This window comes from Dermacentor silvarum, chromosome 6, assembly GCF_013339745.2.
Source record: "Dermacentor silvarum isolate Dsil-2018 chromosome 6, BIME_Dsil_1.4, whole genome shotgun sequence".
NCBI lineage: Eukaryota > Metazoa > Arthropoda > Arachnida > Ixodida > Ixodidae > Dermacentor > Dermacentor silvarum.
The window spans coordinates 81,258,711-81,272,630 of record NC_051159.1 but is presented as its reverse complement, the minus strand read 5'-3'; the positions used below and the strand labels follow the sequence as shown (position 1 = coordinate 81,272,630).

The 13,920-nt window shown below is 49.6% G+C and overlaps 1 protein-coding gene across 1 annotated transcript; it reads right to left on the bottom strand.

The window, feature by feature from the left end:
* Positions 1-12,299: 12,299 nt before the first annotated feature.
* On the bottom strand, positions 12,300-13,688 carry LOC119456754 (solute carrier family 22 member 21-like). Its single transcript, XM_037718576.1, has one exon. It carries the CDS (start codon positions 13,686-13,688, stop codon positions 12,300-12,302), a length of 1,389 nt encoding a protein of 462 aa, XP_037574504.1.
* Between the last annotated feature and the right edge of the window lie 232 nt (positions 13,689-13,920).

Here is a 13,920-nt window from a genome sequence, read left to right as displayed (position 1 = left end):
GCAACCCTGACGGACCCCTTTATAGATGTTGAAGTTCGGCGTGATGCTTCCGTTGACGATTATGTCACTTGATAGATTAGTATAAAGAAGCTGAATGGAACGAATGAAGTCTGGTGGCAATTTCAGTAGTTCAAGGATTTGAAAGAGGTACCTGTGTTGAACTCTGTCAAATGCTTTTTCTTGGTCTAATGAAATGAACGCTCCGCCGATGCGTTTGAGCTGAGCATATTCAAAGACATCTCTGATTAACGTGAGATTGGCAAAAATGGAACGTCCAGGGACAGCACAGGCTTGGCAGGGGGAGATTATGATCGGTAAAACTGGGTTCAGTCTAGAGTGAACAATGGTTGCTACCAGCTTATAATCTGTATTCAACAGGGTTATTGGACGCCACGATTTTGGACTACTCGGAGGAGATCCCTCCTTTAGAATGAGAGCGATTCGGCCTCTCCCGAACGACGCAGGTTTCATTCCTTCTTCGAAGAACATTTTGATCATCAAGAATAAGGATTCGCCAATTGTGTCAAAAATGTGGAGTAGAACTTAGTGGTCAAACCGTCGCAGCCAGGGGCAGTTGTTTGACTCATTTCTTTTAAACAGTGCTTAACCTCATCAATAGTGACGCCTCCATGCAAATCAGAGAGTGACTCAACGTCTGGTTCTGGTAGGTCGTTACATAAATCTATTACTCTCTGTGTCCAGTCATCAGAATCATCCGGATCATCTGCCTCAAATTGCCTCTTGAAGTGATTGTAAATCACTGACGCAATTTCTCCTGGGTCAGATGTGGTGCTTCCGTTTGCTAGTTCGATTTCGGATATTCTCATTCTTCCATTTCCGACACATGTAGGGTGATTAACGATCGTGTCTTGCAGTTGGTGGTCTCTTGTTTTCCTGCTTGTTTTTTTTGCACCAGTCTGTTGTACTTAAATTGCAACGTTTCCAAGTATTCATTTGTGCAGGCAGTCAATGAGTCTGCCCATCGGATTATTTGAATTCTACGGAGTAACTCATTAAGTTTTGCAGAAATCCTCCGATGTCTTGCCTTTCCTTCTTCCTGTAGAATTTGCTTCCATGTGGCCTTCAAGGCATCCCAGCTGGCTGGAGTCATCTCGGAAATGCCTTCTACAGTACGTGAAAGGGCGTTCCGTATGTTCTGGATACTTTCTTCATCCTGTAGAAGCGCATTGTCCAGCCTCCAACTTTGATCTATATGAATTCGGCCTGGATGTCCATGCATCGAGATCACTACCGGGCAATGATCCGATCTACCCTTTAGGAGGTCGGGCAGAGGTACAACCTCGCATGACAGTAGCGAGGATAAGAATAAATCAGGAAGGTAGACTCTGTCAATTCTGCTTGCTGTTCGTGATCCTATTCGAGTCGGTCCAAAGAGGTCTTTGTGGAGGAAGACCCATGCATCAGATAGAAGGAGGTGCTTTAATATTTTCTCAAGTTCTCTTGCATAATAAGTGGAGCAGCCCTGACCAGGACCCCTCACATCTCTGTTCGAGTCAATAACGCAGTTGAAGTCTCCTAAAATAACATGGGGAATAGGCTCAAGTAGACAAGGGTGCAGGTCTTTGTAGAAATTATTAGTGTTTGAACGAGTTACGGGTGCATAAATGTTCACGAAGCGTGTTTTTCTACCGTCAATATAGAGATCTATCATGAGCGTACGACCGCTGGCACCAAATACGCAGTGAGCTTTTTCCCTAAACCTTCCTGATACAAAGATTATCCCCACACCACAAGCTCTTGAATGAGTTAACGAAAAGAAGGCAGTAACGTTAAAATCTTGCTGAAAATTAGTAACCTCCAAAGGAGTTCTGAAATTGGTTTCCTGAATGAACAGGACGTCTAAGCCGAGGTGTCTCGCGAAACTGAGAATCAATTCCTGCTTTTTTTTCTCCCTAAAGCCTCTTACATTAAAAGTTGCAAATTTTAAGATACTCATTTAAGCGTCATGGTGAGGGGTGGGGAGGTACACATTAGTGTGTACACTTGGAGTTAGGGAGACTACTCCTGCATGTCGCCATCACTAGATGATGACGGTTCAGTAGGTATCGGAGATTGCTTCCGTGGTTTCTTTGAATTTTTGCGACCAGTCACGTCGCTGTCAGTGCCGGTTTCTGGTTTTGAGTGTCGGGGCTGGCTGTCATCTCGTTCTCTCTGTGAGGTGCAATCCCTTGCCAAGCTTTGTTTTCTCTCTCGTGCCCTCCTATTTGATCTCGATCGGCGCCTGTCTTTAGTTTTCTTGGGGTGATCTTCAGAAGGCCCGTCTAAGTCTGGGTTTCCACGTGGTTTCAGATAAGTTGGAGATATACTTGTTGGTTCGAAACCTTGCAAGGGCTTATCTCCTAGCTCTTTAAGGGTGGAGGGACCTTGCGTGGACTTGTCACCAGCGTCTGTGGGGGTGGAGAGTAGGCTGCAAGCACTTCCAGGTTGCTGCCCTCCACTTGCTGAAGAATTCAATTCTGCATCAGTCTCAGATGGTGGGATGCTGTCTTCAGCTTGTTCTGCTTGGAGGAGATGCTCAGGTGGTGATAGAGATGAAGACGAGGCTTCACCTTTCAAGTCGGTATCAATTTCCGAGGACTTTGTGAGCTCAGACTCCACTGTGGTTGTATCTGTGCTCTTCACCTCTGTTGTAGGTCGGGACTTTGCACTGCATCCTTCATTTTCTGTAGTGTCGCCACTGCTTCCAGATGGCGATGTAAGTGGGCACGGTTTTGTCATGTTTGGCTTCAGAACTTGATAGTTAGGTTTTGGAGGCTCAAGTTTCTGCAAGGCCTTTGCTCGAGTGTTCTCAGAACTGAAGGCAGGTGGGTTAGTAGATGGGGGCCCACGGGCTGCCGCAAGGTACGACTTTTTCCGGAAGCATTCTTTCGTGCCATGATGACCACCACACCGCTTGCACTCTTCAATACATCCATCAGTGTCGTGACCAAAGACACCACACCTCTTGCAGTAGGGAGATGTGCAGGCCGTGGCCATATGTCCATCGTCACCACACCTGGCGCAGACCCTTCGCATGCCCCGGTACTCCATCATTACGCGATGACCATGGATGGACATGAAGTTAGGCACAGGCTTGCTCATCTCTATTCGTACTACTCTTACACCACTCAGTTTGTTTTGTCTGTTTAAGACATTTGCGTATGATACACCTTTGACCTTGCCATATGGCTGTAAAGCTGATAGTAATACATCATCAGGTATATACAAGGGTAGCCTGTAGACGTTAACATAGGTAGTGGGGGGGCCCACTGCCTCTACTGAGATTTTGACATGCCTAACACGGAAGCCTTCAGCTACCATTAGTTTGGTGGCTTGTTCTGCGTTACGGGTACACACTAAAAACTTAGAGCCACCCATGTGCTGGAGACCCAGAACGCTGTCCGCACCTGATGTTAGCTCAACAGCATCAATTAGGTCATCTATGGACACATCAATGTCTGGTACGGAGAACAAAAAGCAATGTTCCCTTTGAGGGATCTCACGTCGGATGTCCATTTCTGAAGTCATTCTGGAGTCGCCAGATGGGGCGCTTCCAAGGCTTGGTTGACTGGATACGTGCAGCAGGCACCTGGCTCTGCTACACCCTAGTTGGGCCAGGAATCAGCAGGGACTGCTGGCTCCACGGCTGACTTGAAGGGTCTCAGGGAGTGCAGGCTGGCAGTGAGAACCCTGGCGGAACCAGGATCATCAGCTGCTCACTGGGGGCACCAGGGATGCCCCACAGCACTCCAAGAGAAGACGCTCTAGGCGGAAGGAGCCACGCCAGCAGCTCAAGGGACCCTCCAGATGGGCGGAGCCCAGGGGAGGTGTTGCAGGGGTCCTCGCCAGCAACCCGGCAAGGCCCGCAAGGAGGCCGATCCCGAGGGCAGTGCAGCAGAGGTCCGCGCTCAGGCCCGGCAAAACCCGCCAGGTGGGCCGGTCCCAGAGGCAGTGCAGAAGACCCCTACCAGCAGGCCAACAGGGGCCTCCCGGTGGGCCGATCCCAGAGGTAGTGCAGTGGGAGTCCAGGCAAGGCCGCGTCCGGGTCCAGGGTCCGAGATGAAACTTGCTGGCTGGAGACTCGTTGACTTGCTTCTACCAAGAACCAAAGGTAGTGAAGGCCGGGCAAGCCAGCTGCATGCACTACACTTTGATCTTAGCCAAAAGGCCGAGAAGCGATCAAGTATCAAGTACAGATACATCGTGGGCACACGTTCTTCACGTGCGCATGCAGGTGTGCCGGAGTGCAGCATATATCCTCATTCTAGTAGACCCTCCGCCTGGCGCAAGTGCGTTATTTAACTGATTCAATTTCTCAGAATTAAATTGTGTCACAAAATTTGTAAAGTACGACTTGCACACAACCTGCAGACATGATAGCATCGGATTGTAATTTGAACATACGAGAAAACATAATTCTGTTACGCGGAAACTCAAAATTGCACTAGCTCTGGAGACGAACATTTTATTGCGATAGCAATTATATGGACACTCAAAAGCAGATTTCTGCCGTCGGCGTCGCCGTCGCTGTCGCCGTCGCCGTCGCCGTGAGGTTCCGTATGACGTCATTTGGAGATGAAATCGTCGCCGCGCGCCGAACGCTGTATGTGCGAGTGAAAGGGCGCGAGGGGCGCGTCTTTCACGGGGAGTGAACGCGCGGCGGAGAACAAACGCGCGTTCTGCGCCGTGCTCGCTTAAGGGCTGCAGAAGTAGGCGTCTCTTTTCTCTTTTACAATCACCATATATGTAGAGCAAACGCGCCTTCTTCAGACGCGCGAGAGGCCGTGGGGGAGGGGGAGGGAAGGGAGGCGACGTTTAGCTGCGGCACCAAGTGCCTATTTATATCAGAGGCTCCAGCAACAGTCACCAACGCCGCACGCATTTTGAGCTAACGCGGGCAAAACGCCGATGGCGTCGACAACAGTTCTGCGTGTTGTTGCTACCAAAGCCGCTCACCTTACTTCGTATGACATTGCTGTGTTGCTATCGCATTCATTGCTTCGCCCTTAGGGCGAAACTGTGACATTTTTGTCGACGCGATGGTGTACACGCACGAACGCAGAAAATTTGCCGGGGTAGCCACAGATTCACTGTAAAAGTTATGAGAAAGCATTACGTCACGCAGCCAGCCTTAGGAAGCGAACGGTCCGTGAAGCCAGTCCCTTTTCTGCGTGACCTCTTGCGTAGAGATCACGGAGAATTGAGATTTGCCGAGTCGTTTGGTGCCCGGTAGATTTTAATCGACGTGCGCTCGGCCGGCAGCTGCTCAGCTGCGCGGATGCTCTGCCCATATATATGGTCACATTTTATTGCGATAGCAATTATATGGACACTCCTAAGCAGATTTCTGCCGTCAGCGTCGTCGTCGCCGTCGCCGTGAGGTTCCGTATGGCGTCAACGGCGATGTAATCGTCGCCGCACTTCGGACGCTTTATGTGCGAGTGAAAGGGCGCGAGGGACGCGCGCTTTCACGGGGAGCGAACGCACGTCGGAGAGCAAACGCGCGTTCTGCGCCGTGCTCCCTGAAGGGCTGCAGACTTAAGCGTCTCTTTCCTCCTTTCCATATATAGAGAGCAAACGCAACTTCTTCCGTCGCGCGAAAGGCAGGGGGGGGGGGGGACGGAGGGGAGGGAGGGAGGCGACGTTTAGCTGCGGCACCAAATACGTATTTATATAAAAACGCCACGCGCGTTCGATGCGAACGCGGGCAAAAAGCCGACGGCGTCGACAACAGTTCTGCGCGTTGCTGGTGCTGCTGCATATCCAAGTTTATACAGCTGATAAAACTACTATCCTTACTCCGCTACTAATTCTCTCTACTAATTTACTATCGCAATTGGTGCTTCGCCTTTCGGGTGAAACTGCGACAAAATTTTTTCTCTGAAAGCTTGTTCCGCTTCGGCCGTTTCCTGCAAGGCATATTTCCCGCACATTGTGCGAATTGTGAGAAGTTCACAATGCAACGTCAGCGCACTTACGTTACAGGTATACTTCGGCCGAAGTAAACAGACTGTTGTGAGCAATAATAATATGTATTCGTCACATTTTTGACCGAGGCCTTGCCCGTGTGTAATTTGCCATGTTATGCGAGCATTATTGATTTGCATTGTCGCTGTATCCTTGGTAATTCGCATTCACCACATATCGAAATGAAGAAAGATGTGTACACAACATAGAGTACCTTCTTTCGCACCTGGCGCACCAACATTTTTACGTGATGGTGCTCCGATTTTACCACCACGTTTTCTTCAAATGTGAGGGTGAGTTGCATTTGGTATATACGTACGTCCTGCGTATCTGCTGATTTATATATATATATATATATATATATATATATATATATATATATATATCGATCCTTTAACACGGCGCCTGGGTATTTAGGGTTACGAAAAAGTTGTCGCAGTTTCACCTTAAAGGCGAAGCATCAATTGCGATAGCAAATTGTAGAGAGCTATACGGAGTAATGATAGTAGCTTAATCAGCTGTATAAACTTGGACATGCAGCAGCACCGGCAACACGCAGAACTGTTGTCGACGCCGTCGGCGTTTTGCCCGCGTTCGCACAAAATGCGTGCGGCGTTGGTGACTGTTGCCGGAGCCTCTGATATAAATAGGCACTTGGTGCCGCAGCTAAACGTCGCCTCCCCCCCCCCCCCCCCCAACCCCCCGGCCGTTCGCGCGTCGGAAGAGGGCGCGTTTGCTCTACATATATGGTGATTGTAAAGGAGGAAAGAGACAGAGACGCCTACTTCTGCAGCCCTTAAGAAAGCACGGCGCAGAACGCGTGTTTGTTCTCCGCCGTGCGTTCACTCCCCGTGAAAGCGCGCGTCCCTCGCGCCCTTTCACTCGCACATACAGCGTTCGGCGGCTCGCGGCGACGATTTCATCTCCATTGACGTCATACGGAACCTCACGGCGACGGCGACGGCGACGGCAGAAATCTGCTTTGGAGTGTCCATATAATTGCTATCGCAATAAAAAACAAGGGGCAGGGGAGCGGCGACATCAGATCTTACACTTTTAGCTGAGCTTTTGGTTGCCTCGAGACCGAGCTCAAATTTCATCACGCACTTTACGCGTCAATAACAAATCGCACGCTCCAGCGGACATCGGCGCGTCATGCTTTAGCGATAACAAAAGATTTTTTTTTTTGCTCTCCCTTTCAGTCGGTGGCATATTTGTGCAATGTGTACAGTGCGAAATCGTGATCGGGAAAGCCGCATCAGGCTGCATGCACGATGTTTGTGGGTGGATAAGAACGCTTTCTGCTAAAGTCGTGCTTAGCAACCTACGCGGGTAAACGAAAGAGAAAGGTGCACTCCAACTTATGTCATAAACTAAACTTTGCTTTATCCCTCGCAAGAGAACTGAACAGTCTACAAAACAGTTTGTAGTATCCCTTTACAAGTGAATGATATGCGTGCTTAGCTTCTGAAATGACAACAAACATTATTATGCAACACCTGCGCTCGAAATTCGCATTAGAGAGTATGGTAATCGTCAGTGAATGTTTTTTTTTTCGCCTTCTTTTTGTGCGTTATTGGAGGGAGGAGGGCGGGTCGCTAACAGCAGCAAGCAAGGAAAAAGCATTGTCAGATAACAAACGAAGTTTATATATATATATATATATATATATATATATATATATATATATATATATATATATATATATATATATATATATCCCCGGCACCCTTTTGGCGGGTGCTAATAAATGTTTTCTCTCTCTCTCTTGGCACGTAAAAGCCCCGTCCAACTCACTCCGAATATATATATATAATAAACCGCTTCATACGCGCGTCTACTTCACTGTGTATATATATATATATATATATATATATATATATATACAGTGAAGTAGACGCGCGTATGAAGCGGTTTATTGACGCTTCGGCCGGGGTCCGGCCTTCATCAGAATACAATACATGGCGTCAGTACAGTTTATATACATGTGCATATCAACCGAATGACGATATGTTTACACGAGAAACGATAAAAATGGGCGAACAAAATGCATGTCAATCGTTCAAAGGACAGCTGATACGTGTATACACAGATGGCGTTTGCAAACACATCATCTAAAGATACAAAGCATAAAAATGCACTGAAATGAAGTGCAAAAACCAATCGTCAGGTGACAACAAAAGACGTCACCAAATATGGTCTATGTTATCAAGCAAACAGACAAAAAAAAGGATTAGTGACGTACTAGTAGAAAGGAGAAACAAGTGACGGGCTACGATGACAGGCAACTCAATTTTCCTACACTTTCATTCAAACCACACGCGACGGTATCAAACTTATAGATAAGGAAGGATTCACGGGCTTCTCTATCATAATTTGAACGAAATCCAGATTCAAGCAACGTGACTTTCAGTTTATCGAATGAGTGGTCAGGGAGGTGCACGTGTCTTGAGATGGGCAGGTTGGGCAACGTGTTAGCGTGGGATTTATGATTGTTAAAGCGCAATCTAAAAGGCCCTTCTGTTTGTCCGATGTACCGTTTTTTGCACGCCGTACATTCAAGCATATATATATTACGTTTTTAGTGTCACAGTCGAAATCGCCTTTGATTTTTAAACGAAAATTTGAAGCCGTACTTGTCACCTGTTGCGATGTGCACATGTAGGGGCATACTTTACATCGCGGTTTTCGGCAAGGATGGTATCCGATGGCATCAGGGCAGTCAGTCTTAGATGATGGTGATAGTATATCTCGAATATTTCTAGCTTTATGCTAGAAATATTCGAGAAATGAAAAAGAAATGAAATTTCGCGCCCGCGGGCGCTTCCAGAGCCGCAGTTAAGCTCACAGTTCATGGCCCAGCCCCAACAATGAACTTTCCTCGCCAGGGCTCCAGTGACGCTTTCGTGATGATGTTTGTGGCCCACGTAATCTAGGTGGTGTAGGTTCTTCGCGATGACGTTGAACGAAAAATGGTTCCATGTTTTACTTCACAAGTGCGTCAAAACTTTTTCTTTATTGGCTTTCATTATTTTGATCTGTCTTCCTTTTAATAGCTGGTCGCTTCTGAGCGCATTTGCCGCTGACGTCCAATTCACTCGGTGGCGTAAGCGAGGCTTTAGCCTGCCAGAGCCATTCTTTTTTTGCCAACATAATCAAAAAGAACAAAAGCAGTGGTTGAGCGGTCGAAACACAAATTTTTTCTTGTTCACGATTTAGACAAATATATGTGGAAAGGCTGACGGCTCTGACATAGTAAGCGTCGATATTAAGATCTCGCTCTGACACTCACCTCGTGTATGCCTTTGAGGAGCAACATCTCTTTGATATGATTATTGGCGTGGTTTATCGTCTTACAGCAACAGAGAAATACCTCGATTTGGATTCCAAATTAATTTTTATCTGATGTTCTTTAACATGTAACAGATGAGGAGGAGGAATACACCTTTATTGAAACCTAGGTGCTTTCGCGGGGTTGGCGGTGTCCCCAGTTCAGGATCCCGGTGGATTTTGCTGTCGTCGTCGCCCGGTCTACCAGTCGGAGCTGGTGCTCGGGACGAGAGCTGGTGGGACGAGAGCTGGTGCTCGGGTCAGCTCTCTCGTTCGTACTGCTGTAAGAGGAATTAGGAAATACTTCTAGGCGGGGTTACGTTGGCAGGCCAATACCATGTGGTAGAGCGCGGCGGGCTCTCCACAGTGAGGGCACGGGAAAGCGTAGAGCGTGCGGAATATGATGTGTAGCCAGGTGGGGAGTGGACAGTTAGTTAGTCTGTATCTGCTTCGTGATCGTCTCCTGTTCTTTGGTGAGGTAACTGTGTCGCGAGGGTTACGTTTTACGAGCTTGTCTGTGGTGCTCGGTGATCCGGGGGGTATTCTGTAAGTGTCCACCTGGTGGACACAACATTTCGATGGGGGCGAAATGCAAAAACGCCCATGTCCCGTGACTTGGGGGCACGTTAAAGATCCCCTGGTGGTGAAAATTATTACGGAGTCCCCCACTACGGCATCTATCAGTATGGGAGGGCCAGACAGTGGAGGTTATTCGACTGGGCAACAAGGCCACACCGCAGGGATCGGTTTTGTCCCCGACCCTGTTTAATATCGCCATGCTTGGCCTGCCCGCGCAACAGGATGACATCGGGAGGTGCTGAATCATACGCAGACGACCTGACTATGTGGATGTGCAAGGGCAGTGACGGCCAAATTGAACAGACGCTGCAACGAGCAATCGCTGTAATAGAAATATACTTAGAACAGATCGGGCTCAGGTGCTCGGCCGAGAAATCAGAAGCGCTCTTTCTCGCGTCAATGCGGTCACCCCAGCGTCGGCCTAAAAGGCAGGACGGAACGTATAACCCGGGAATCACTCTCGGGGTCAACGGTACTGTTATACCAACGTGGGAAAGCATTGGAGTTCTGGGATCACGCATTCAGGCCAACGGCAGGAACTCGGACACCATTCAGAGGCTCGAGGTTAGCACCAAGAACCAGTCAAACTTGTAGATTCCTGACACGGATCGCAAACAAACATGCAAGCATGAAAGAAGCTAACCTCCTTAGGCTAGTCCAATGGTTCGCAATCAGCAGGATAGTCTACGGGACGCCGTATTTGTGGATTCACAAGGCGGAAAAGGACAAAATTGACATTCTCATTCGTAGAGGAATCAAAACGGCACTAAGTTTACCACCCACTACATCGACGAACAGGATTTTGAGTCTATAGGGGTTTCCAATACCCTCGAGGATCTCACTGAGGCTGCACGGACCTCACAATACCAGAGACTGTTGCGCAGTCGTACTGGTCGCAGCATTCTGGAGATGCTGGGGCACGAGCCTCGAGCATGCTCCAGACGTACCGACAAGATTCCTAGACAGGTTAGGCACAAATTGAAGATGCCTCCGCTCCCTAAAACATGCATCCCACCTACCATGAGAGCCGGAGGAGGGATAGAGCAGTAGCGTTGCAAGCCCGTTTTGAGGGCAGACATGACGTCTTGTATACAGATGCCGCAGAATACGCGAACGGTACGGGGCGCGTTTCGGTAGCAATCAGGGAAAACGGGGCCGGGCCCCGCAGCGTGCTGCAGCACACGACACTCGACCGCAACGGAGGCGGAAGAGTTGGCCATTGCGCTGGCTCTAACTCAACAGCTAGTCAAAATTATTGTGACTCAAAGTGAGCGATTAGAAACTTAGACGCGGGCTGCATTTCAGCCGCAGCAGCATGAGTGTTGGCCGGCGGCCCACCACCGGCCGAACAGGTCGCGCTCATCTGGACACCGGCGCACCATGTGTTGAGCGGGAACGAGAAAGCGCACGCACTGGCCCGATGATTAGCTACTTTCCGGGATCCCAGTAGCGTCTCGTACGCACCCCCCTCCGCCTCGCGCGATGAGGAGGCCCTACAGTTCGATGACGGTCTAAATACGTATCAAGTTTTCCTAAACCATTACAAATTAGGCAGAGCGGTACTTCGAAAAGCGTGTAAGCAGCTCACTAAAAGTGAAGAGGTTGCGTGGCGTAAGCTACAAACCGGAGTCTTACCAAATCCCCAGCTTTATAGTAAGTGGCACCCGGAGGTTTTCAGCCCCAGGTGCATACGTTGCGAGGGCATAGCGAACATGTTCCACATAATATGGATGTGCCAGAGCTTTGGAGAGCCTGACAGAACGAATGAGTACTGGGAGGCACTGCTTCTCAACCAGGAAGAAAAAGGACAGCGTGAAGTCATCCGTCTCGCCCTGGCCGCTGCTGAGATCCAAGAGATCCCGGTCGACGGCTGAGGGGAAGGACATGACTGGGACTGAGCTGCGCCTCGGATCCCCGTCACCCTTTTGACGGGTGCTAATAAATGTTATTTCTCTCTCTCTTGGCACGTAAAAGCCCAGAACTCACTCAATCATTTACAGTGTCCATTTCGTTTGCTGCTGAAGTCCTGATTGGCTGCGCAAGGGTACGCGTGAGGAGGAGACAAGCGCCCCCCAGCCAAACAGTACTTCAGCTGCAGACGAACTGGACATGTCCACTAGGTAGACATTTTATCGATGCGCAAGGCAAATAAAGAGGTGATTAACATTTTCGAGTACTCTTTACAATATGGATAACAGAAACCATGCGTCGAGCAGCGTATTGCGATATGCGATATTCGAGGACTCTACATAATGATGACGTCCACTAACACATGCGCAACCATGAATCGATGATAGAGTACAATACCATGCTATATTTGTTCCTCTCTTTTGACGTCAACATCTCATGTATGTTCGAATCACTTCGACTTAACGGTCAGATTTGCTTGTTTGTCACCTACTGCACGTTCTTTCGAGCTCCACTCATCTCATTCCAACTCTTGATCGGCTCTTCCGTGTAGTGTGGGCAGTCGTCATCTCCAATGTTTTCTTCATGCACTCCACTTCTTGTTTGGTCATTTCGGTGTTAGGGCTTACGGACGACTTGGCGCACTCGACCGTCGTGGTACGCGGAATGCTGCACAGGGCCAGCAACGAGCCGAAGAGCAACAACGCCGGTAGAGCGAACGTGACATCATAACGTCCCTGGAGGTTGAGCAGAAGCCCCATGGCCGCGCTGGCGGCACCGAATACGCCGCTGCCGTAGCCTCCGCACGCGTTCAAGCCGCGCACGGCGGTCGGGAGGAGTTCCAGGGAGTAGCAAGGAACAATGATGGCGGTGACTACGTATAAAACCTTTGTCACCACCAACAGAACCTTGCTGACGATCACCGGCGCACCTACGATTGCGATGCTTAGTAGGCAATGGAGTCCAAATAGCAGCCCGAACAGTCCGCTGATTGTTGATAGCATGGTTACCTTCCTGATCAGAACATTTGTAGCGGCGTACGCCAAGACAGCCGCCCCGAATGCGAACCAGCGAAGCGCCGGATCATCTTCCCAGATCGGTGAAATAAGTGTAGTGTAGTAACCGAAGAGCGTTGTAAAAGTGCAGGCAAATATAATCACCGCGTGCTTTCGGATGGCCGGTTTGCCCAGCATGGCTGCCTCGGCCGACGTGAACTCTCCAAAGGGGCCGTCGATGTCCGCCTTCAGTCTCTCCAGCAGGCACACCGTGTTCGAGAGAGGAAAGTGGTTGACCTCGGCGGCTGCCAGTATGATGTTTTTCGCTTCGGGGAGCTTGGACTTCGCCACAAGCCAGCGCGGTGACTCATCGATAAAGCAGAACGCTGGCAGCACCAACAGCGCTGGCAGGAGGAAGAGCGCTAATCGGAGCTGCCAGTCTAGCTCGGCTCGCTCCAGAACTGCCATCGACAGATCGGAAGAGAGGACGCCGAACATTCCGGCAAAGATGTTCAACAGAGGCTTGTGTGCGTGAATGGATATCTCGAATAGGATCAAGGAGGAGATGATCATAGCGATGGAATTGGAGCCCGCTGCGCAGAATAACGTCGCTACGAACACGGGGTAAGCAGTGGAAACGCACAAAATGACAGTCGACAGGAGCATGACCACCAGTGACGGCACCACTACAGGTTTCCGACCGATGCGGTCTGCGAAGTATCCGGCTGCAGACACACACAAAGCGGCTCCGAAGTTCTGGACCACGATCATGACGGCGATGAGCGAGTACCTCGAGCAGACCATGTTCCACGTGGACACGGCGCTCTCCCTCGGCCAGCGCTCTTCGTACTCCCAGTCCAGGCAAAGCACAGTCGTCGCGTTGTCGTGCTCCTCGGGATTTTCGTACATGCTGCATCGGCTTGGCTTCCAGACGCGTCCAAAGGAATAGCCGCATTCCTCCAGTCGGCCTTGGATATGTTGGAATGCGGAGGCCTCTTGCACCAGTGTCCGACGTCGTTCCAGATGAATGGCACGATGTGTATGTTGACCGCCGCGATGTACACACAAATCGTGGCGATGAACAACATCCGCTTCTGCACCATGCCATTTCCGATCGCGTCCAAACAGTCAAACGACTCGC

Bases quoted from the DNA above. Each gene is read 5' to 3' on its own strand.
- LOC119456754 (XM_037718576.1), bottom strand. From the start codon at position 13,688: ATGTACGAAAATCCCGAGGAGCACGACAACGCGACGACTGTGCTTTGC.